Here is a 26,257-nt window from a genome sequence, read left to right as displayed (position 1 = left end):
ACAGAAAAGAGAAGAGATGGAGTTTAAACAGTACAGCCAGATTTTAATTAGAACCTTTGAGTAACCAGAATGCTAAATTATACTCAACTATAAATGGATTTGGTCTTGCAATAGATATATTTTGATGATGAAGTGGTATGGTTCTATCTACCTTAAGCTTTCTAAAGATTCCATTTTATTCCCTAAAGTACTATTGCATCTGGTATCCTTAGACATACTAGGGAAGGCCTGGCCAACATTTTTGATGTTGAATCACTTATTCCATCTAGGATTATAGAAAATCCTGTCTGAAATGGTTACAGAGCTGTTGAACTGCACAGTGGCCCTCATCATGGCTTGAAGTTGTGGCAACGGACTGATGTCAGTGATCTGCAGATTTTTAGAATGTCATTCTTTTTATATTGAGAAAAGGCCATTTAAAATAATAATTCAAAATTGTGCCTGGAATATAGGAAAAGGATATTTCGTAACAATTGCAAACAATAAAGTGTTATTTTGAACTCAGTACTTCTTTTTTTCTTTGCCATTTGAGCATTCAGAATAATGAATATTGTATATGGTAGTTTGCCTGGGGCTCTTGCAATGTACCAGGAGGATTCCTGCATGGAGAATGACTGCTGTTGCTAAGTTGCCACAAGAAGAAAATTGCACAATTGGAAAATATGTCTTTGGGGGGAAATATTATTTATTTATTAAACCATTTAGAGTGGTTTCAAGAATACTTTGACTAATCCTACCACTTCTCAGTGCAGTTTCATATGGTTCAGCTGCAGGTCCTTCAGTTAAATGTGGAGATACATCACTGGATTATAGTAGAGTGGTATCACATGCTTTGGTCATTGATTAATAGGAGGTATATCCATTGATACCACCTTTGAGCAACAAGGATGATTGCAAGTTGGCTGGCAGGAATATCAGTTGAATAGTTTTGGGTTATCAAAAATTGCCTTACTTCTCAAAATTGTTTTGTTAGAATTTCAGATCCTGGAAAATTCCTTTGTATGTGCTTGTGGCCTTTGAATCATACACTTTATTAGTGGATGATATTCAATGATGAAAGTACATAGATCAGGAAACTAGAAACCATTATTTCTTTTCTAGGTTTCAGATTGCTTTATAACTAAATTGGTATGTGCTGGAGCAACCCTGCAACATTTAATGTCTATAAACCATTCTGAGGACACTGTGTAATGCTCGTGTATAAATCATACTGTGAGCTTAGGTAGGGTATTACACACATACAGGATGTATATGAGATTGGGACATAGAGAAGTGAAAAATTCTGGATGTGTCAGGCTCAAAAGAGTAGTCGTGGATGAATGGTTTTTATGAATTATTGCAGCCTGCTTTAGTGAGGATAAGTAAAATGATCAACAAGCTACCCATTGTTTTTCATGGTATTACAGCTCAGGAGTACTGCTGGAGTCTGCATTTACACATGCAAACATAAACCCAAGCTAAGCTCTGGGTGCTGTGGCAAATCCACTTGAGAATTCCTCTGTTTTATCACCCACAAAAGCATCAAAGTTATCCTGGTAGTTTAGGCATAAAAATAACTGCAAGTTGAAAATTTGGCAGGAAGCTAGTCATTAGTGAAGATAAATATTCTGGTGAAAAGTATTTTCTGTTTTTCAGTTGAAAAACCATATTTCATGTAAATATAACCCCTCTGTCAGCAAATATGAGAATACTTTGTAATTGCCTTTCTACGTTTCAAATGGAAGAGTCACATGTGTTAGCATCTTTGTCTTCTAGCACCATAATGAAAATGTGGAAATTCTTTGTTTCTTTGACTTCCTATATGTATTCAAGGAAAGATGGGTCCAGGGAGGGTTATCAGAAATATAAATCTTGTTTTGTAGCTAATGATTTTGATTTAGTGATCTAATAAACATTTCTCCAGATTCTGTCTGTTTCACAGGCAGAAATTTTACCCTAATGTGAGGGATGGCAATATGTGCTATCCTCAGTAGGTCTCTGAGCCTGCTCTTCTCTCTTGGTGCTATGGACTCTTCAATGCATGTATACTTTGCATGAAGCTGTTTGAGTTTAAATAGACCCCCAAGAGACATTGTCTTCCTCTATTTTTAAGGTTACACATTACAGTGTTCATCTTAAACTTCTTTCCTGAGTTTTAGATGAAAGCAGACTTTGAACAAAGTGCAAATATTTCTTGACGCAAACCAAAAAGCAAGTCCTCATTTTCCCCAGTGAAATTTCTAAGAAACAGGCTACAGTCTTGCTTCTACTAGTACTTTCATCACTTAAAAATTAAATAAAACAAATAACTAACTTTTGCTAATCTTTCTTTTAGTGTCTTGCTGTGTTTTACATGCTCAGAGTGCTCCTTGTAAACTGTTCATAGAGAATTTTAGAATCATAGAATCATTAAGCCTGGAAAAGACCTTTAAGATGATGGAGTCCAACCATAACTCAACTACAGTGATCACTAAAGTATATCCTGAAGCAGCACATCTGCATGCTTCTTGGACACCTCCAGCGATGGTGACTCCACCACCTCCCTTGGCTGCCTGTTTCAACAGCTCAGCACTCTCTGTTCTGCCTCTTTGTCATGAAATTGGGCACCAATCTGCTAAGAGAGGACAACTTCAGCTTTGTATTTATTGAAGAGAATGGATAAGGATTGAGTATTATGTAGTTTTTCCAAAAAACTGAGAATGACTCCTACACTATGCATTGAAGCTTCAAGAACTCATGTTTAGAACCAGGACTAGAAGGTCATTTCCCACACAGCAGAGATTTGTGAGATTCTCTTACAAAGGTTTTTATGGAGGCAAACAGTTTGTACAGGTTGATGGGAGAATGAAAACAACTTGGAAGGTAGTTCCATTGAGGATTGTTGAATAGATAACTGGATTAGGCTCAGCAAATTCTGTGAGCAGAATATAGAAGACAGGAGAATACATAAGAGAATTATCACATATATTTGTCCTCTTCTTTCTCTTCACTCATCATCCATTTCTCTTCATTCAGCATCCACTATTGCTGAAGGTGAGGTTACATGGCTACAGGGATCTTGGTTCTGAACCAATGCAGTAATCCGATATTTCACACCTCCACCAGTCTCCCTATATTCACCTCAGTCTGTTCTGTTTCTAGATAGTCGTGCTCTTGTAATTAGTTCTGCATACCTATTTAAACAATGTTTTTGTTTGAAGGTTTTAAACTTAGGCATCAGTTTTCCACTAATCAGTGTTTCACTTTTCCACAATTTGCAGCCTCTGTATATCAGGTATTCACATGCCTTCTTAGGCTGAATTTTTATCAGGTAAGGTTAGTAGATCTGAGCCTGTTCGGTGCCCCCAACACTTTAGTGTGTGTTGACTTTGGAGAACTGGTAGAGTGCTACAATTTTGGTTTAGATTGTTTTCAATATCATATCTTTCAGTGAGCTGTAGGCAATCAGTGAGATTTTTAAAAATATGAACCAATGTGAATAATTCAGTGCAAAACATTGATGGTAACCTGGAGAAAGAAAATTTATGCTTTTATTCTGCCTGTGATTCATTAAAGTATAAGACCACAGAAGAGAATTCTGTGCCTAATTTCAGTTTGCACATTATAAGAAAATTCTATTTTTAAAAGTAAAATATTTTGTTAATACAAGAAGAAAATTTTAAATTCAATTTGGGAATTGAGTAATGGCTTTATTTTAGAAACAAAAGTGGGTTTGAAAATAAAGTGTATATATGTGTGTGTATATATATATATTTATATATACACTTTAGAGATGAATTGGTACTATTATCAATTCATGTTTATAAAAGCTCTCTTTAATTTATATAGGGTGGAAGTTAAATACCAACAATATATTTGAAATTTATCTTGACTTCCATATAGGAAGTAATGATAAAGCATATACTAGAAGAAAGGCTGTAGTTCCAAATGGAAACTCCACCACCACTGGTAAGCCATCTCATGTTTAGATGGACTTCATACATTCAAGTTTGTGCCCATTAATCATAATTCTTCTGCCAGCTTGGTTATGTATGCCAGCCTCATGTAGTATCTTGGATATCCTAGGGTAACTCAAGTGACACAAAATGACTGTATTTGGGCCCCTGAATTGGCCTCAAAATGACTGTTGTTAAGCGTTACATATGTATCTGTTAATTATATGGCTTGTATGCTATTTTTTCACGGGTCTAAAGGAGCTTCTGTAGTCCCAAAAGCAAGAACTACTAACCTGACGTGGTGTTATACTCAGGGAGGCATACAATTTTGGAGTTATAAAGAAGTTATCACAGACTGTCTTGACAAAATCACCCATACAGGCTGGCTCTCCTCAATTATTTCCTCAGACTTCTCATCAGTACAAAATACTCATGTAACAATGCCAATAAATCTGTAGATTCACAAGTCTATCTTTGGCATTATAAGCTCATCCGGAATTTAGAAGACAATAGTAGTTTTATTTACAAACATTTAGACATGGAAACACAAGGCTGTTGAGCAACATGTTAATGTGTTCAAAGTGCTCTAGATGTCTTACACATACAAAAGTTTTGTGACATTTTGTGACTGTTCACATCTAAAAATGCAGACTTCTGCTTTTCCTTAAAATGTGGGTTATAAGTGAAGCAAGAGCTGAGTATGTAGAATTAAAAAAAGGAATTCCTGTGGAATTTGAACATTCTGGAAAGCAAATAAGATGATGCAGTGATGGGTATTACTAGCAATTTAGCTGCAGATATGCATCTTTGTGTTTGCTTGCAGAAATGACTTTGGTAGTGTTTTCAAGCCTTCAGCTTCTGGAAGATGATCAGGGGTACATTTTGACCAAAATTAGTGTTTCTTCCACTTCTGTCTTGAAGGGACTCTTTTTTCTATAGGTTGTTTTCTGTGATGCTATGTGTGCTTCCTGCTCTTTGGGATGAGATTAAAATATTTAAAGTTTCACACTGTTCACACTCTTCTGATTGCCTCTTTCTGAGTTATGATTTTAAGCAATGTGAGCCTATGAAACTTTACATAGTAAAGTATGTCACACTTCAAGTTGGTTGTGCTGTGAGCTGTTTTGGCTTAGAAAAAAAAATGGAGCTTGTAACATGAATCTGTTAAGTAACTTATCTGAAATATGAAGTGGATGGTTCAACTCAATGATCTTAGAGGTCTTTCCAAGCCTTAATGAATCTATGATTCTATGGTTCAATGCCCTCATATCTGCCTGATGTATTGACTTGCAAAATACAACAAGATTAGCATGTCTGGGGTTTTTAGAAAGCTGAAAAAAAATAGTACATTAGAAGGACTTTGGCTATTTTCAGGATTTTTGTAGTGTGCTAACTAAGCTTCAGGCCCTGTTTTATATTTTGCCTTCAACAGCCCTTTAAATCCTTTAAAAAACTACATTTAACTCTGAAGGAAAACAATGCCTTAATATTCTTAATATTATGGGTGAACAATTTTTGGTCTTTCTGTCATTCAACCTGTAACTTTTAGCTACTGACTTTAACAGCATATTTTATTTAACTTTTTAAAACTAAATAATATGAATTCTAGGTAAATATTTCTCTTTTAGCAAAAAAAATTCAAGACTCTCATTGCAGAATTGAGGGAAGTAATTTTAGTGGTAATGTGTATTATTATTTTTCAGCATTAGCTAATGACAAATGTTGAGAATTTCCTCTTAAAAGTGATTTATGGTACTGCTTAGTGGCTGTGGTTTTTTTTTGTCTGGTTGGTGTTTTTGCATAGAAATGTGCCAAAAAAATTAATGGAACTTCCTCATAAAAACCTGTGAAAAGCAAAATCCTTTTTTGATCTTAAGCGGGGACCATTTTGCATTCTGCAAACACTGTACCTTTAGGTAAAAGAAAATTATTCGTTAAGGGAAACATAATATAATGCAGATAATAGAAAATAAATAAACCATGTCATAGGTATACATAATCCGTGGTATATTTGACTAAGTTTCATCACAACCAATGTGAACACGTGCCAGACAAATATCCCATTGGCAGTGTGCGTCCTTTCTAATTTGGCTTGTTCTATTTTGAGTGCAATTTCAAATTAATTTGAGGGCTAGCTAGTGCTGGACAAAATTGCCTCCCTCTTCACTCCGGCTATGTCCTGTGGCTCGGAAACCATTGTGTTAAATGAATATGTGGAACTATGTATTTCACACACCCTTAGGAATAGGAGTTGCTCTTATGGGTCTCTGGACTCATAGGGTAGCCTGCGTTGCAAAAGTATCGTTGCATTAAATTATTGACTACTCTGCTTCAGGAAGACCTCCATCTTGTTGCACAAAACAGTGAAAATGGTGGAAGAACAAATAAAGATAGGGGAATGCTGAACTAATAAACTACTTTGACCTTTTTTTTTTTTTTTTTTTTTTTCTGTTGGCACTTAGTGGCTTCCTTTGATCTTCCCTGCCTTAAACAAGCTAATATCTGCCAAGACAGCGCAACTGTTACTGAATCACTGAGGCCCTATTTGTTCCGCTTGACAGATGACAGTGCATTTTTTTCTTTCTACTGAAGCATAGAAGTGACTTTCAAAGCTTTCATCAACAAGAAGTCTAGGGTTTTTTCCTACCTTGTTTTTCCTTCCTTTTTTTTTGGGGTGGATTTTGTTTCTCTTCTCCTCAGGGCAGAGTGTAGTGCAGATGATTGTGACACCATTTTCTGTTAGACGCTGGTTTATGTAACACCGAACCAAAATCTTCACCATTTGTAACATATATTGATGCTTCAGTTACATTATGGCTACTTCATAAGCACCCTTTGCAATTGTCTACTTTTTAACTCCCTGATTTTTTGAACAATTTCTCTTAGTGCTAACTCTTCAGTTCTGTATAGGTTTCTTGTATTTGCAGTTGTTGTTTTGTTAGATAGCTTGACCGAAAGATTTCATATTTAGAGTTTAGCAAACAACCTTTGGTTTTATTAAACAGTACAACCTCATAATGGAGGTAGAAGATACATTATCTATTTGAATTTTGTGAAGAAATGGAGAAACTCTTTAAGGTTGCTACTTTCAGCCACTAGATCAGGCTCTGGCCAGCCTGATCTAGTGTGAGGTGTCCCGGCCCATTGCAGGGGAGCTGGAACTAGATGATTCTTGTGGTCCTTTCCAACCCTGACTGATTCTATGATTCTATGAATATAAGCTTGAATATTGAAATCTGGTCTATTAAGTTCTTTGTCCTAAGTATGCATTGTACTTAGCACAACCAGAACCTGATTTCTGGTGGTGATCTTAGGTGCTCCTGAATACAAATAACAATCACTATAGAACTGAATGTTTCACATTGCTTTTTGGTTCAGGTTCCATTGGCTGTGCATGTAGGCTTGTTAAATCAGTTTTAAAATTGGACTGTTCTGGAGTAAGAAGTTATATCACAGAAACAGAATTTTGGAAAGCTTGCAATTTATTCCCAAAGAATGAGATATAACCTCTGAGGCTGTTAATTTTTGAGCTCTCTGAGGACTGGAGATGATAAGTAGGTGTGGATCAGAGACTTAGGCCCTGATCCAGCAAAGCACTTAAACTCATTTCCAACTTAGCTCAGCGTGATCAGACAATGACTGATTCATGTCATCATAGATTGTATGGTGTGGCCTTATTTAGGGCTATATATTTAATACAGTACATATATATATGTGTTAAAAAAAAAAAAGGTAAAAGTGTCAGAAACTGTCTTATAAGGATTCATTGCAAGATCTTCCTGGTCCTGTATGCCTTCACTATACCTGCTATGGAAGTAGATGTCAATTAACTTCAAAATACATCTTTTAATATAGATGGTACATTTCAGCTAGCTGGATGGGATCATATCTTCTGAGAGAAACTTACTGAGACTCCTCTTCTGGAAGGGCTGAATTTTTGTTAGAATTAAGAAATATTTTGTTAATTGGTGATTGAGAATTTTAAAAAATACAGCCGAACAGAAGATACAATTCTCAGTCATAAAAGCCTGATGAATTAACTCACGACATCATCTACCCCTTTTTTCTGTCTAGAATATTGAATTTCATGTTTCACTTCTGGTTTGCATGGGGTAACTGCAGCCAGTATATTACTTGCTGGACATGACATTTTAATGAATGTTTGCTGCCTGACTGTGCTTTTCTAGAGTATTTGCCAGTTGGATGACAAGTGACAACAAGCCACTCAGATGTGGCTGTAGTGGTTGCTGAACTGATGGTGGCAATAACAAGTCAGTTCTTGAAATCAGGGAGAAGATACAGAAAAGTGTGTAGCAACACTGATTAGTTCAACAGCTGATACCCCTTGTGGACTTTTCCTTTTGGACATGAGGTTTGTGAGAACAGACCTAGAAGTAAATTGACATACCGTCCTTGTGTGCCACTGGCAACAATTCAATGGCTCTGTAATAATATCTAATTGAATAGAGAGAAGCTCACATACACAAGTGGTACCTCTTTATGTGCTGGCTGCAGATTATTCACAGCTACATGCTGTTATGCTCACAATAACACAGAAGACTGACTAACAAGAATTAGTGAAATAACTAAAGGAAATCCATGAAGTGCCCCTGCTACGAGTAGCTGTTAGACAATAATGGAATGCTGAAGCACCAAGACTTTTCCAAGCCATTTGGAAAAATGTTTTAAAAAGTTATTGTGGTGAGTTTGAGGAGATAGGGTTAACTTCATTACAAAGACCTTTCCATTGGACAAGACAGCTTCTAGAAAGGAAATGTAAGTGTGTGATATGTTAAAACCAAACATGGTTTATCTCAATGCCATTACTGGAGAGAAATAGAGTGAAGAATAGAGTGAGAAATAGAGTGAAGAAGAGTGATGGTCATGCCATCAGATTAATTCTGTGTTGCCTTCTGGTTTGGGTTTAGCCTCTGCCTTCTAAACTCTTGGACACTGGTCTCTTTACAGTACATGCCATGAATCATATGTATATATGGAAAAACACTGACAGAAGGAGATTCAAGCAATGACGCTTCATAATTGGTCTTTTGATGAAGACAGTCATATCCATCCAAAGAGGCAGCTGGTTTGGTTTTGTGGAAGCCACAAAAGATGGCTGACTACTTACCATCTCAGTCTTGATGGGTGGTCAAACATATGTGTGCCACTGACTATTGAAAACATGTAGGTTGTTACTGGGGCAATGGGCAGCAAATACGTTTTGGATAACTGGAGCAGTTTACAGAAATACTGAGAAGGTGAAATGAGGCAAATAGACTTTTTTTTCCCCAACTTTGATTATGGTAAGGAACTGAGACTATACTGCATTGATCAGGCCAGTGAGTAGATTAATTGAAGGGAAAGGTGACTTTGCCTGCAGAGCTTCCTTAATTCATATCTAATTCAGGAAAAATAGCGGCCTGGTTGAAAAATGCAGATATATTGTTGAAAGAGCTGCAGAAGGGTTGAAACTACGAAATGCCATCTGTGGATAATAGGGAAATAGACCATCATCAAAGTAATTAATATCTTCTGAATATTTTGTTGCAGATCTGTGTATTAGATACATAGAGTCACAGTATACATTTGAAGGGACATCTAAAAAACACCTAGTCCAAACCTCTACTCAAAAAGTTATTTTTAGATCAGGTTGCTCAGAGACTTGCACAGTTGAACTCAAAGTTGAATCTCATTCTCAAAGGACAGGGAGTTCCCAGCATCTCACAACAGCCTGTTCTATTATTTGGCCACTGTCAGGATAAAAATTTATACTTAATATCTGATAGAATTTCCCATAGTCCAGGTTGTGTCCTGTTGCCTCTTTGACTGTTGCTATACACTCCCAAGAAGAGTCTGACTATTCTCTATATTCTCTCATCAGATGGTTGTAAATAGCAGAAAGGTGTCCCTGAGCCCTTTTTTTCTTTTTTCTTTTTTTTTTTTTTCTCCCCTACAGTTTGAGCAGACCCTGCTGACTTAGGCTGTCTTTATATCCTCACCTGGAGAAGAGGAGACTCAGGGGTGACCTTATTACTCTCTACAACTACCTGAAGGGAGGTTGTTGGTCTCTTCTCCCAGGTGGCCAGTACCAGGACAAGAGGACACAGTCTCAGGCTGCGCCAGGGGAGGTTCAGGCTGGATGTTAGGAAAAGGTTCTATACAGAAAAAGTGATTGCCCATTGGAATGGGCTGCCTGGGGAGGTGGTGGAGTCGCCATCATTGGAGGTTTTCAGGAGAAGACTTGATGGGGTGCTTGGTGCCGTGGGTTAGATGTTTGGGTGGTGTTGGATTGGTTGATGGGTTGGACGCGATGATCTTGAAGGTCTCTTCCAACCTGGTTTATTCTATGTATTCTATGTATTCACCGCTTGGGACCCCTGGACTTGCTTCTTGTACAGAGAACTCTTGAAAGAGAGTAAGGGTAATAGGAAGTTTCACATTGATGAGCCCGATTTGAGGTCTCTTTATTATGGAGATTACAAAATGGCCAAGTGTTTGCACTCCTCTTTAGTTCTTCAGATGTGTCTTCTGAAAAAAAAAGGAAAAAAAAGAAAAAAAAAAGAAAAGAAAAAAAGAGCTGGACCTATTTTAGATATCAGTTGCAGTGTAATTTGAAACTACAGCAAGAGACATGAAAAAAGTAGAGTTACAGTGCAGTATTTAAGAAAAGGGAGAGATTTTGCATGCCCATGGGTGTACTTGCACAAGAACACTTGCATGCACATGCTTAAACCTGAAGTCTGAGAGACTCTTGTTTCTCAGTATACAATCAAGCATTTGGCAGGAAATGGAGTCTTGAGAAATAATATTGTCAGTGAGGCCAATTAATTATGAAATATGACTGATTAGCGAATGAAGCTGACATGCAGGAAGCAAACCTGTTGAACCAATGGAAGATGCTGGGGGAAGGGATGTTGTTAAAGATAGGGGGAAGAAAATTGTTTGTGTTTGTTCCACATACTCTTCCACATCTAAAAGATGGGGTTTTTTTTGATTAATCCTGATATCTGTAAGATGCCTTTTTCACATAGATTCATGTATTACTAATGTTCAAATTGGTCTGTGTAGTTCAACAGAGGTACAACCTGTCTTTCAAGTGATCTGCAGAATTGTGTTGTCCTGACAGTACTTCCTCAGTACTCTTCTACAAGAATGGTGTGCCGGGGTGTGTGCCAATTAGCATGAAATCACCCCAGGGTATTTCAAGGTTAAACTAAATAAAGAATTTACAGATGTGTAATGCACAGTTATCACAGTCACAAATTTATAATGGTATCTGAGAGGCTTTCTCATGTTTTCACACCTTGAATCTCATAAACAAAACTTGCCAGTTTTGTTAATATCACCACGTAAGTTAAGTGTTAATTAAGTTAATGTCAGTTAAGGGTCAACTATGTGGCTAATTTATGAGTATTTTTGGGAGCCCAGATATAGTAATATTTGAAGATGTATTTTAAAGATGCTCCCCCTTAAGCTAATCTCAGTAGATAACAAATCTGTTTTCCTTATGAAGACTTTCAAAGGTTTCTTGCTAGATTGTTTTCGGAATGCTCACTCATGGCGATCAGCCAATCCAATTTTTTAATATAAAAAGAACAAATGCATATGAACATTATACACTAAGCTCCTGTTTTGCATTTCAGAGCTCATTTTTGGTTTTAGATGAAGCTAGATCTGTGAGAAATGGTCTGTTAAGAAATGTTTGTGATTAAGCAGGGAATGTTGCCTACTGTTAAATCACAGCGCTGTTGCTTTTCTACCAGTGAATATCTTTGTTCACATGCAGTTAACATTTAATGTAGTAAAGCATAGAAATGTGTCTTTTTAATTTGTTGGTTTTTTTTTCCCCATTCCTCTGTGAGAACATCTGCTAACTCTTTGAAACATCAGTGTAACATCAGTAATATCTTTTGAGTTTGTCCAGAGTACTCAGGTATTTTGGCCTATTTTATTTATGTAGTAAGTAATTTATTCTGTATGAGTTGGTCACAATTACTTAATCTTATCTTATTCCATCTTAGCAACAAAAAAACTGAAGAAATGTACAAGCTAATTGTATTTCATCATGCCTTCTACTCCTTTAGGAAAGGGAACACTTCTACATGCTGTTTTCTAATGCTGAATTGAAAAGGTAGATGGTGCCCCATTCTGGTGTCAGGAAATTCAGTCGGTGCATCTGGGATCTGAATTTCAGTATTATAACTGGCACAATAATCTGCATTTAATCCTGGACTCTTACTCTGCCTTAGAAGATTAATGTAAGGGGAAACCTTTCTATACCTATACTAGTTGGAATAGTAGCATGTAATTTACTATTTTGGGAGGTTTTGTGCTCTGTCTAGTCAGGACTAGGATCTGAGAGAGGAGTGAGCAGGGTCAGTAGGAAGGGAGCTTTTAGAAATCTTACTCCTTAAAACTCTGCAATTATTTCACTGTAAAAAGAATTGAAACACTGGCCAAGTATGGATGGAGTTGCAGGATAATCATAGCAAAAGACAGTTTTGTAACACACAGTTTCACCTCCCTGCCAAATTCAAAGTTTCTGCTCCACAACCCTGATTTGCTACAGGAAAAAGGGTTTCTTGTTTCAAAAGAGGGTTTCTGGAAATCTCCAGGTAGAGACAAGCAAAAAATTTATTTCTTTCCAGTTTGTTCATATTTGTCCAAATTGTTCTCTCAGAGCTCCACCTGAATGACTGAAGTATGATAGTATCATAAATAGCTGTAAACAAAGTCTTAAAATAGAAAGGGTCAGTATACTTTACCAAAAACCTATGCTGACATCTATGCCTCATTTTATCTTGATTACACAGATAATTTTAAGGTATGTAATAGATCTTCTCATGTGAAATATAGGTAAACTTGGAGGTATATTTAAGTGTTTAAATTAATAAATCTGTGTGGAATGACTGCATTTTATAGTTCCCTGTTTGGAATAAGAACTACTTTGAGCAAATGTTCTCAAATTCTCTACCTACATTTGACATGTGAAAGCAGAAGATGTTTTATAAGTAAAACCAATCTGGACAGTAAATGTAGAATTAATACTATTTGGTCTAGACCTTTTTTTGTAAGTTATATGGAGATGGTGAAAAAGGATATACATCTTCCTATCAGTTTACAAAACTTTACATGTTAAAAATCTCCCAATAACTGGGTGAAGCACTTAGCTCTGATAAGATCCTGAGGAGCTTTTAGGCATGCTTCTTGCTTTCCTTAGTGGTAACCAGGGCTTTAGATTTTTTTTTCCTTTTTTTTTGTAAATTCAGGGAAGATTTATAAAGCAGAGGGGTAGATGGTGCTGTTCTCCAGATGTCTATGTTGAGAAGTTTCCTTACTGGACTAAACACAATATAATTTCTCTGTAATGTTACAGTGGAATCTTGGAAAAACATAATGTTCCTCCTGTTATGTGCAGTAGATTCTTCTTTAATTGCAGCAGCTAAAAAAAGCTTCTATCTTTATAGCTGTGGAACCAAAGCGACGAAGTTTATGATCTCTCACTGTCAGCAGGTTTATGGAAAATTTATGGTGTGTGTTCTAAGTTCTGAGTTTACCATTTTTTTTGTTGGAATACTTACTAAAACTAGGGCTGAAAAAAGCCCATTATAGGATTATGAGTTTTTATATCTTTAAAGATTCCTATAGGTTTTACTTTCATCTCCTTTTCCCTCAAACTGCTATTATATCTAGTCCAGAATCAAGAATCTGATCAGGCTGTTTATTCCTCCTTTTCATTTTACTTTCCCTCTATAAATGGAATGTATTTTGTTACCACTCTCTGACTACCTTTCAAGACATGTAGTTAATTTAGAAAATTAACTTTTAGTTAACTTTTAACTTTTAGTTAATTTTAATGCAGATGGTGCTGGAAATCCTCAGACCTTCTTTGGGTTATTTAGATAGGTTACAGTAGTATTTTCCATCACTTTTTGTTGGTGCCCCATTGTTTGCAGTCAGTGCAAGTAGGCTCGTCTTTCTTTTCCTTCTCTTTTTAATTATTTTAAATTTTTAAAATTTTTAATCCTAGTTTTTATTTCCATAGTGAAAATTATATTTGTGTTGTCTGTTATGGTAAGAATCCTGCACTTGATTCCATACCCACCTGCCTGTAGCTGGTGAGGGTGTTGGACTGATGGTCCAGTTGAGCCAAACTGCAATATGCATGGCTGATAGCTTAATCAACTACAACATAAAAAAGGAAAAAATACAGAAATATAAAAATTATGCAAATTGGTCATCAATGAATCCAAATGAGAAGAACTTACCTTTAGAAATTTATCTAAATATTCTCCAGCTTTAAGTGATGCTAATTTAACCACAGAAAAGTGGTTTAATGCTTCTACATTTGTTATTTTATTAGTGTTATTGGCAGTAAATTCCTCACTCTGGAAAATCTGAGTTGGACACTGGAACTCTGGCATATATAGGAAAAAAAAAAAAAAGGATGGCAGACACTTTAAAAAGGGGAACACAAGATTTAATCAGTCAGTTTCATTCATTTAATAAATTTAATTTCTTATTTCCATGAGAAAGGCAGTGTCTGAATCCTCAGTTTTAGAAACTCATGACTTGATTCAGTCTCACTAAAAATCACTGTGTATGAAGCAATTTCTGCTTTGACCTTCTTGCCAACATGTCTGTAGTGGTCCTCAGTCACAGTAGACAGCCCCTTCCTATGGTTTGCAAATTCATTAATGGCTATTCTCTCTTTCCTTCCTGTTTCACTTCTAATTGAATGTGTACATACATACCATGCATGCATTAATCTAGATGGATCAAAGACAACCAATTCAGAAACAGGGAAAAAAAACCCCAAAACCTCTACAAGTGATAAAAATTCAGAAAATCTTCAGATCTTGTAGAACCGATTTCCCTCTATATTTGTGTGTGTGTGTGTATCTGAGGAAGACTGGGATAGAAGACTTTCCCCAGAGGTAGGTGGTTGGTAATCCCAAACCAATATTAGGCCTTCATTAAAGTGAGAGAAACACAAAGGGCAGCTTGGTTGCAGTTGAAGACACGTTAGTAGAGAAATTACCCAAACTGAAAAGATAAATTTGGCATTGACCAAGAGCATTTTGAACACTTCTGCCTAGCAATGGAAATGAAGATGCTGCAAACAATTAATGTTTTTGTTTATCTCTGTCATGGCTACATGTGATTAAAACCCCCCGCAAACATGCACTGAATGAGACAAGCCTGTTTTTATGAGATCTACATATTTCTGAAGGCATTCATGAAATAGAAATTACTAAAACTAAAGTTTTCTATAGACTTGTTGTCCACTGGTAAGAAGCACCAAATATTATTGTCATGTCATGTATACATTTCCTTTGTGCTTATATCATGTAAAACCTCACATCTAATAGATCAGAGTGATTAAATTGGGTTGTTGTGCAAGTACTGGCCTTTAATCACAAAGATTAGGTTGTAGAATCTTGGGTCTCATTTTTCAGAGGGGTGAGCCTTTAAGTAGAAGCATCTAATGGCACCTCTAAAGCTGGATAAATTAGTAGCATTTGTAAATTTGGAGCAAGTAGGATAGTCATGACCATACAAGACATGAAAAATAACCCTTTTGATAATCTGTTGCATTTCATAGCTTTTTATTATGAAACATCCCACATATAAAATGGAGAATGGATTTTTTTTGCAGTACACATAAATAAAAAATTCAACTCCTTCATGGAATTTAGTTTAACTAACTCCCAGCCTCACCCTTGCTCTTTCTTGCTCTCTTCCCTTTCTTTCACAGAAAAAGTAAGTCAAACATTACAGGATGCTAGCACTAGATTCCTAGGCAGCCCCTAAGACTTTATTGGTGGCATTAACATTTTTTTGAGGCCTTTTAGGGAGTAGGACTTTAGAAGTCCGCACTATCTTGTGGAAAATTGCTCATCTGGTCCCCAGTTTAAATGGTACGGAAAAGCGATCGTGCCTTTACTTTACCCTATGCATGTGGTGGAAATTTTAAACATTTATCTCCCCCAAATCACAGAATTCCTCTGAAAGAATTAAGTTTTTAAAAACTGTAAGCTAGAAGCACTGAGGTTACGCAGGATGCACTCAGAAGTCAGCTCTGTGTGTGCACACTTATATGTTCCATCTTCTGCATAGCTAATACGCTGGAGTACTTTATTGCCTGTCAATATTGCAATTCTAACATAGCATACATGTTGGGTGATGATTTAAATACAAATTTAAAGTCCATTTTGTTGCACACTTGAGAAGTGGGTACTCCTTATGGCAGGCAAATTCACAGTAATTCTCAAATCATGCAGTTCAGTACAAAAGAATGCTTTTTACCCCTATGTATTACCAAAGCATGAAATGAAATCTGAGTGACTGACCTTAAACTTGTAATTGCCATTCATTTCAGTCTGTGTAGCCCAGCAGATAGGCTGCTGAGAGCTATGCTTGCTTGCTGTTTTGTGAGTCTCTGCAGATGCATGTTCGCCTACTCTATGCAAACATGAACACACGCTTTTTTTTCTTCCTCTCACTGTCTGGTGTATTTTCAGACTAACTCTTCGAAGAGTTTCTGAACTGCTGGGTATGATCTTCTGATTATAAGTTTTTTTAAACTGGGAACATGTTTAGTCCAGTGTTATTTAAACAAGCTTATCTCTTTGATCAAAGTCTACAATTTGAAATTTGAACAGGGTAGGGAGGGTGGCTGGGCGGGTGAGGAAATCTATCAAGTACATATTTATGTGTGCGCTGTTTTAGCTGTGTGCCTGCAGAGGTATAAATGTATATTGCTTCAGAATAGTCTTGCAGACTATTTCAGTATAAGTTCTGAAAATGTGGTATTACTAAAATAAAAACATTTTTTGTAAACTTTTCTTGAAGGTAGTGGTGACCTGCATATTCAGTTTATCAGTTGCTTCAACTTTTTTGTAGGTTGAGCTTAATAACTGGAGTTACTTAAGTACAGCACAGTCTTTGCTAGTATTCGAAGCAGACTAACTGGAGCCCATATATTAATGCATTTGGGGATGGCATTGACCTATTTCTCTAACTGAACCACAGACCACAGCAATAAAGTTAGAGAGCTTGAAACCGTTTCTGGAGGTTTTCGTTTAGCTGGTTCAGGAGGACTAGTCTATGCAAAGTTAAAATGATATAGAGTGAGATGGCAAGATGAAGCATGCATGCCACACCTTTTCATTATGTTCTCTCTCCTCACCCCCCCCTTTTTTTCCCTAAATATAGCTTTGAGAGGCATTTCAGTTTATTTTAGAGCTGATTCCATTTGATTATTTTTGAGTGCTTGATTTTCTAATATGATTTAAAGATTCAGGTTTGCTGAACTTTTGTTTTCAGGACTAGGAAAAGCAATTTCCTATACTCAATTCACAGCTCATGCAATCAAATATTTTCCCCCCTAACTTTTAGGATCTTCCTGTGGCAAAAATCTGAATGATGCCTTGTTTCACAATTTCACAGAGAAATTTGTAGGCTAATCTAAAGCTTTCCCACTCTTTAATATTACTATTACACTGCAGTAACTTGAAGCTGCTATCACTCATGACATTATATTATAAGCCTTTTCTTCTATGTAGCTATTGTAAACCCTTTAATTTTGTTAGCTAGTTTATTGACTGAGGTTCCTAAAACACAAACAGACACACAAACACAGAGAGACTCATACGCTTGGACACACACATTCTGCTTTGCCCTATCTCAGTCACAGCATAGTCCTACCCAGGGTCGTTGCAATGTACACATTACATATTTCTAGCAAACATGAAAATGAATCAAACAGGAGGAGAGATAAGCAGAGATAGATTGGAGCCTACTGAGGAAATAAAAAGCAGTAATCTGTTTGACCACTGGACTGATCTTCCTGCTTGGATTTAAGTGTCCTTTCCCGTTAGTTGCTGCAAAGCACTGGCTACCCTGAAGTGAAAAATTAAATGACTAGTAGGAATGAAGTAACATTTAGAGGGACAATTATTTGGTATAACTCCAAAACTAATTGTTTCTGAAGTGATGTTTAAACCAATGTCGACACAAGGCAAGAGTTTCTGGCTTGTGTCCAGCACCTTGTAATGCATATTAGTGCAGATGAGGAGTTTCTAAAAGTTAGAGGGAGAGGAAGAGAGGGGGAGAGAGAGAATGTGCATTTTCAGTGCTCACTCTGCATTAGTTTGTATCCTCCTCCTTTCTGAGATTAGAGTAATACCTGTGTAGTGCTGCTTTATTATGATTTCTTCTGAGCCTCAGAATAGGTTCTGGTATTTCTTTTAGGTGAATTACCAGCTGCCGATCTCGCTGTTGACAGTGAAAGCAGATATGTTCCTTGCTCACTGCTATTAGCACTGACCATGACCCTTCACACCAAAACCTCTGGAGTTACTCTGCTGCACCAGATTCAAGGCACTGAACTGGAGTCACTGAGCAGACCTCAGCTGAAGATTCCCCTGGAAAGATCGCTCAGCGACATGTACGTGGAGAGCAACAAGACAGGAGTTTTTAACTACCCAGAAGGAGCCGCTTATGATTTTGGTACTACAGCTCCAGTGTACAGCTCTACAACTCTCTCTTATGCCCCTACTTCTGAATCTTTTGGGTCCAGCAGTCTGGCAGGATTTCACTCACTGAACAATGTTCCGCCAAGCCCAGTGGTGTTCTTGCAAACGGCACCCCAACTCTCACCTTTCATCCATCATCACAGCCAACAGGTACCCTATTACCTTGAAAATGAACAGGGCAGCTTTGGGATGAGGGAAGCTGCTCCTCCAGCCTTCTACAGGTAAGTGCAAAAGATAATTTGCCTTTCTTCTTTATACAGATGAACTGAGAAAATTGTAATGTGGAAATATGTATCCACTAATCTTTTCTTTTTTGTGTAAAGGTCCATAGGATTTAATTGAATCGTACATGATATCTAGACCATAGTGTGACTGTAAGCTGTAAGTTTTGAAAACTGCAGAAATGAGAAACAAATTGCATAACAAGCATAAACAATTCCTGGAGAAACATGAAATCACAATTGATTAAAGAATAGCAAACAGATTCCCTCTCGTAATATATTAGTATCACTGTCTGAAGTGTACTAAAAAGGCATCCACCATCACACGTTTCTGGGTGTAAGTGGTTAGTTGTTCGGCTATTAGCTGATAGAGTATTTTTCTCCTCTGGGTTCCTTTACAGTGTAAGAAGTGACTTATACAGGGAGTGTTTCAGAAGCATGGTATCCTTCCTAATCAAACTGTTAGAATTGAATCGGGGACAGTATTTCAATCAGTAATTACCTTCATGAGCTATTGTAAGAGCTGTGCACATATCAACCTGCATTCTTCATTGGACAGTGATATATATCAACCATAAATCTGCATGCTGCCATTCCAAAGATAAGATTTTGGGGATTTTAATACTTTTTTTATACTTTTGTCCCTCAATAGAAGGGCTTTAGTTTGGTCTGGGATAGAAAGATAAAAGTATCTTTGAAGACAGGGAAGGATTTTCCTTGATTTAAATATTTATTGTCAGTTGCAAAAGCATTTATGTAATTTTTGAAGCAAATGTAGCTTATGGATAAAACTGTAGCTTGCAGAAAATATAGTCATACACACCAGCACCCACACCATTCATGTTTCTGCAATATATTTGCATTCACTTATTATACTGGGCCCTAGTGAATCAAAGTGAACAGAAGTATTTTTAGTCCACCCCCCCCCCCCCCCAAGTCTGTCTGTCTCTGTTTGAGAAATGCAGATAAGTTTGCTAGAAATGGAATGACTGAAAAAATAGAAGTAAGTTATTTTTCCTCTGTTGAGGGTCAGACTCCGACAGTCTTAATTGCACAATATAACATGTTACTGTGAACAGCAGCCTGTGTTCCTAAACACAGTCTAACTCAGGCCGACTAAGAATCTGGTCTAAAGAAACAGATGATGATTGCACTTTTTACAAATGGTTAAGCAGTTTTGGGGAGCACATGAAATAAAGACTGGTGAAATGATAGGTAACCGTTATGTCAATGATCTGTGAACTGAACTAGTTCAAACAGTGCCTTTAGGAAGAATGAATATATATCAGAACATAAAGATCTTGAATGATTACCAATGAATTGAGAGTGAAACTGCACTTTGTGCTAGATTAAAGGTTGGGGTTTTTTGACATGAACCAGTGCAAACAAATGGTGAAAAGTGTGTAAGTGACCTTAGATATGTAAACAGTAGAGTAGTGAGTTTGTGAAGATGAAATACACCAAATGTACCATAGTCAGGGTGCTGTACTTCAAGAGGAATCAAACCCAAGAATTGCCTGGAATTAGAAGTTAGCTATGGAAACAATGTCCTTTTATTTTTAAACAGTGAATTGACATTTAAGACATCAAAATAAAATTATTGTACTTGTTTAGTTTAACTACTGGGCCAAACAAACACCTCCTGGAGTAAGGCCAGTGCTGGATTCCCCATTTTCTGACATTTTTGATAAAGAATGGGTATCTCCTTTGAGGATGTGTTTTTGTCAAGTGCAATTGATGAGGCTTAATGAAGCAATAATTAGCTGAATCTATGATCATGAATATGCAGGTGGTTTTTCTACATGCAGCATTATACACATGATTTGATGGCTCCATCCAACCATAATAACAAATGTGTATCAAAGTGATTATCTTTTGAAATGATTATAGTTTTTTAACAGGCAGAGCACTGTTGGAATTGAATTGATAAGCCCTGTTAGTTTTGTAATTTATTTTCATTTTTGCAAGATTCTACTTGCAAAATTATCACCCCCCCCCCCCCATTAAATATTAGGCCTTTATTCTTCTGTTTTGCAATGAATTAAATCCTCAATAGTCTGTTAAAATAATTTGAATAGGTATTCAGTGTTTGGGAAATATTTAAATATTTAATCATAGGTTTAAGAACATGGGTTTAAAAAATATTATAGTGCATGAATTTCCCGCTTGCTTTATTCATTTGGATAGTCTCATTGGTTTCGGTTGGGTTATGGGAGAAAAGAGACCATGGGGCAGTGTTATCTTGTGATGAATAAATATATTTATACTGGAGACTAGAAAATGTCTAGATAACAAAATACTGAATTTCTGGAACAACCTGTAAGTAAGAATAGTACAGGTAAAAGTTCTTGAGCCAAAAACCCTAACAGATTTTAAAGTGGATCATAATCATTTTAAGATATGTCTGTTTGCTTCTATAATGAAACAACCTTGGAAAGACTCCTCTGCAATTCTCATTTACCTTTCTGTTAATGAAATTGTGCTCTTTAGCTTTTAAGACAGAAATATTTGCATTTCATTATCCTGTTATACTTTGGGTTTGACATGCAAATGCTGCGTTCAGTTGTACAAGTGGTTAGGATAACAAATAATCATAGGTTGGAACTGAAATTATATTCTGTTAATGCTTGGATAAAATGTTAAAACTCTTTAGTCACAATACTGACTGCATGAGATAAGGGAAAATTTTAAGGTAATTTGATTTTCTAATAAGTATTCAAAATCATGCTGACTATAGGCTTGTGTGTAGCTACGTATGTATTAATTCTGAACTTACATTTCATTTCTTTCGATGAATTTTTCCTTCTCTGAAAGTCTTTGTCTCTTATTGCAAGATTATGACAGGCTTCTATATCTAGATGAAGAATAAAATCATACATAAAGAAAAGAATGATTTTGTAAAGAATATGAAAAATATACCAATCTCCTCCTTTCTGGAGTCTCTAAATCAGGGGATGTCAGAATCTGAGAAAAAAAGAAGGGGCTTAATTAATGAATGTCTTTAACTTGACCCCTCGTATGTCTGACCTGGTGCCTGTTTTTATAGGGAGCCAAGCTATAATACCTTTTCCTTATCTTACAATGCCTGTATCTTCCAGTAAAAGGGAGAAGAAATAGCACTAAGTATGTTTTTAATTCTCTTAAAATCTCATATTTTATTTTGTTTTCTCAATAATTTTCATGTTAGGTTTTTCTTTTTATTAAATGCTGACAAGTAGTTGGTGCTTATCACAGGAAATATTGTATTCAGGGATATTGCAATGAATTCTTTCATTCTTCACTATTAAATTTGAGTTTTAGTTATCTAATTGTGGGGTGTTTTTGGCAGGAATTTATTCATTCAGGGAAAAAACAAGAAGCCTTTCAATAGCTAATTAACCTCAGTAAATTCCTACAGGCAACAGCAAAAAATAACCTTTTTTGCTCTGCCAGTGTGGTATATTCCCACTGAGTTTGCACCTCTTGTATCTGAAGTAAAATAATTTTTCCAAATTTGTCAAAAACCCATATGAAAATGTACTGCACCTGACAAGGCAGTTGTCTGTCAGTCTGCAGGGAGTGAGAGAAGCAGGGCAAATCAGTGTGCAAACAGAAACAAGAAGAAAAATCATCACTCCTTCACTTTTAGTGGCTAGTTTGTGAGTACCTAGTTATTCAGGTTCTAGGTTTAGATTAATATAAAAGTATTTAGCTTTAGTCCCAATTATCATACTGAAATTGGATAAGTTTAAAACTGCTGTTCCAACCAATATGATCACAGCTTTAATTTTAATGCTTGCTAAAACTGAGAAAGATTACAACTTTAGGTTGATCCCTGTTCTGCTGTAATTCATAAATCCATCAGTCTGAAAAACAGTTACTTCACCTGATATGTATTTTTTACCTTCTCTGATTCATTATGAATCTTTGTAGCTGTTCATGGTGAGTACAAAACAGAGAGGATTTCCCCAAATTTTAAAATCAAAAGAATGTTACAATAAACTCAAAATTCAAGTATTATTTTATTTTATGTAGCATTTTCTATAATATGAAGGAGTACTATGTCATGTGGTGCTTTGGTTGGTTGGTTGGTTTATTTTGCTGTAAAGTATATACCTGTTCTGAGGTCCTCACTTGAACAGTTCCAAGTGTTCAGGAAGTGTCTTGAACACTTGTTCCTGTTGTCAGAGCTTGTACTGATATCTCTGACAATTTTACAGCAATAGTTGACTGTAATGAAAGAGAGAGGTAAACATGGAGTTAACTATCTGACAGAAATATTGTAGAGATAAAACTGTTAATGTTCCAAGATACACATTATAGTTGTAAGGGACTTCTACAAACCAACTTTGCTGTTTCTTCAGCTCTTAGAGAATTTGCTGATGTGGTTCCTGCTGTAAGTATGCTTGTACCATAAGCTCACCAACCCATACTGCTGAGGAGTATGTGTTCTGTGCATCCTTGTGCCCTAGAATAAGGCCATGGAGTGGTGGAAATGAATAAAGAGCTGTAACGTTTTCTCATCGTCTTGCTTTCTGCCAACACAGAGAGATGGATCTCACTTTCTGTTAGCTTCCTCTTTGAGGTTCTTTTCTTATTGAAGAAAACTGTCTTAATCTTTTCAGCAAAGGTATTTTTAGCATAAACCACAGACCCAGAAGTGCTCCATATACCACCTCCTTTCCATGTGAACTTAAAACTTGTGCCCATACCCCATGTTTTTCAGGTAGCTCATATGGATGGGCTTCATCTGATTAAATGTAGACACACAGGTCTTTCTTTACTCAGTTTTCCACTCCTTAGGCAGTCAGATGGGTCTAGCACATATAACACAGCCATACCTTTGTGAAGTAGGAGGTGGGTGTCAGTAGAGGTCATCACCAAGAACACCTCAAACAGCATGTGGCATGGGCAACAGCATCAAGCCTGCACATGGACTCTCTTAGTCTGCAGAAATGTGGAGAGAAAGAGGAACTGTGAAAACACACACACCACTCACTCACTTATTTCGTGGTTTGGTGGGATCACTCTCTTTCTATGGTACCTAATTAATATAGACCAGGTACTTTGGGATCTAAAAGTGCAAGCTTCTCTTTCATGACTATAAAATATAGCTAAAATGACTCATTCTGGTACATATATATATGGGATGAAGGTAGATGCCCAGTGAAGTCCAATGTTATTTGAAATTAATTACACCACGATGTCATTATTTGCAGTCTTCCTTAAATAGACACTGCTATATGTCCCTTGAGAGGAAGAGGGGGAATTAGCTCCATGTCATTGGCCTTGATGACTCTTTCTCTGAGGGTATTGAAACAACAAACACTGCTGGCCATATCTGCTCTGATAGGGAAAGCATTAGTTGCTGGCACCAGTTCCTTCAGCAATTGCAAAGTGGCTGTTGAATGACAGCATTTTTTATTAAACCAACAAGAAAGGCCAATCAGAGCTAAAGACATGGCTCCAAACAAACAGGGAGGAAAGGAGTCCTGCAACTGAAATGAATCCACTTCTAACAAACTGAGATTTTGATAATTTGATGTTAACAATGAAGCACTGAAACTAATCATAAGCTTCCTCATCTGCCTGCAGGGAGTTTTCCGTTATCTCTTCAGGCATCAGAACTGAGATTAGAGTGGAAATGCTGGCCTTCAACATTCTAATTTAAAGTGCTTCTTTCATTGCATTTATTACAAGGGCTGTTTATAAAATTTGCTGTACAGAGAGAAGTCACATCTGAGGTTGTACACTCTCCCTATGTGTTTGGGTGGCCTTTCCAGTGAACTGCAAAAGGTCATAATTTACCACACACAGTTCATTAGGAACCCTGATCAGTGTGACACTGGCCAAGGTAAGGCATTTCTGCTTTTCTGCCAAGCTCAGATTCCAGTTGTTGGTAGGGTTCTTACATAATCGGACTCAAGATATTTCTTCTTCTAGTGCAAGAATATCACATTATCACACTATCACAGTACATAAGAGGTTGGTAGGGACCTCAGGAGATCCTCAAGTCCAACTGCATGCAAAAGCAGGATCACTTAGGGTAGTCTGCACGGGAATGCATCCAGGTGGGTTTGGAAAGACTTCACAACCTCTCTGGGCAGCCTGTTCCAGTGGTCCATCGCCCTCACTGTAAAGAAGTTTTTCCTCATGTTGAGGTGAAATCTTCTGTGTTCAAGCTTGAATCCATTGTTTCTTGTCCAGGTAGTGCACACCACCAAAAAATGATTGGCCCCACCCACTTGACCCCCAACCCTCAGATATTTATAGACATTGATGAGATCCCCTCTCAGTCTTCTCAAGACCAAACAGCCCCAGGCCTCTCAGTCTCTCTTCATAGGGGAGATACTGAAATCCCCTAGTCATTCTCATGGCTCTCTGTTGTATTCTCCCCATCAGGTCTCTGGCTCTCTCTGAATATGTGAGATACTGCTTATGAGATTTAATGTACCAAATAGTAGCAGTGATACATGTTAGAGACAGGAAGATCATAACCCTGCAGGGTAGTCTTCTTCCTTGGCATGGTATTCATTTCAATATTGTATTCAGGTGTGATCTGTCTTTATTTCTTAAGCTGTTGATAGAAAGAGGAAATAGGGTCCTCAGAAAACATAGAGGACCATATGACTGTCTTAAACATAAATTTTGTTTGATAGATGTGAATAACAATTGCAGTGGTCTTTCAACCTTGGCAATGGCAAACTTATCTAATGACACAACAGTCAGCACTTATATAAATAGGAAAATATTACTTCCTTTTCCTAGTGCATGGAAGCCATTGGTAAAAGTTTTTCACTTTAAGTGTAATTCAGGTTTGTGAAACAAGATCTTCATTGAATCATAAATCCTTGAAAAATATTCCAGGTTCTTAGAAACTTGGTTTTGTCTTCTTCAAGTTGATCTGTAAACTGATGGAAGCTTAGAAGCTGCTAACTCTAAAAGCATAATTTAATTTTACTATGGAAGAAAGGTACTATAAAATCTGAACTTTGGCAAAATGAAAATGTTATATATTACCTTTTTATCTATGTTTTCAGGTTGTAAAGCTAGTAAACATTAAAAAAACAAACCATTTGCATTGGTGAGCAATCTCAATCAAGTAGTATGTAGTTATTCTTCTGTAACTTTTATCAGCTGGTATCTAAAGAAAATTAATTTAAATAAGTGTTCTCTGCTTTGGTTATTAGTTACAGCTTGAGCTTGAGAGCAAGATCCCTGTTTCAAATTACATATCACAGAATCCTTGTGTCCAGGAAAGTGTAGTGGTGGCAAAGAATACTGTGGCACAGAATGAGCACCAAATCTCAATATCTTTGGGGAATTAGTATGTCAAAGAAAAGTTTTTTTGTTTGCTTCCATTCTGAAATAAAACGTACTCCTCCCTTAGCCCAACTGATAAACACAAGTGAGGAAAAATGTGTATATTGCCAGCATATTAGCCACTGTAGCATATTTATTACCTTGCTACAGTTTTACATGGTTTGGATTATTTAGATTTTTTACATAGAAGTTTACATAGAATAAACCAGGTTGGAAGAGACCTTCAAGATCATTGCGTCCAACCCATCAACCAATCCAACACCACCTAAACAACTAACCC

The 26,257-nt window shown here is 36.7% G+C and overlaps 1 protein-coding gene across 1 annotated transcript in view; it reads left to right on the top strand.

The window, feature by feature from the left end:
• Positions 1 to 18,157: 18,157 nt before the first annotated feature.
• Positions 18,158 to 26,257, top strand: part of ESR1 (estrogen receptor 1) — a 105,730-nt gene continuing 97,630 nt past the window's right edge. Inside the window, exon 1 of the mRNA XM_009897058.2 lies at positions 18,158 to 18,675. Coding sequence (XP_009895360.1) covers positions 18,248 to 18,675 — 428 coding nt within the window. The 5' untranslated portion in view covers positions 18,158 to 18,247. The remainder of the gene's footprint in view (positions 18,676 to 26,257) is intronic.

This window comes from Dryobates pubescens, chromosome 6, assembly GCF_014839835.1.
Source record: "Dryobates pubescens isolate bDryPub1 chromosome 6, bDryPub1.pri, whole genome shotgun sequence".
Lineage (NCBI taxonomy): Eukaryota > Metazoa > Chordata > Aves > Piciformes > Picidae > Dryobates > Dryobates pubescens.
Note: the sequence above shows the minus strand (reverse complement) of the source record. Positions and strands in the feature narration are given on the sequence as shown.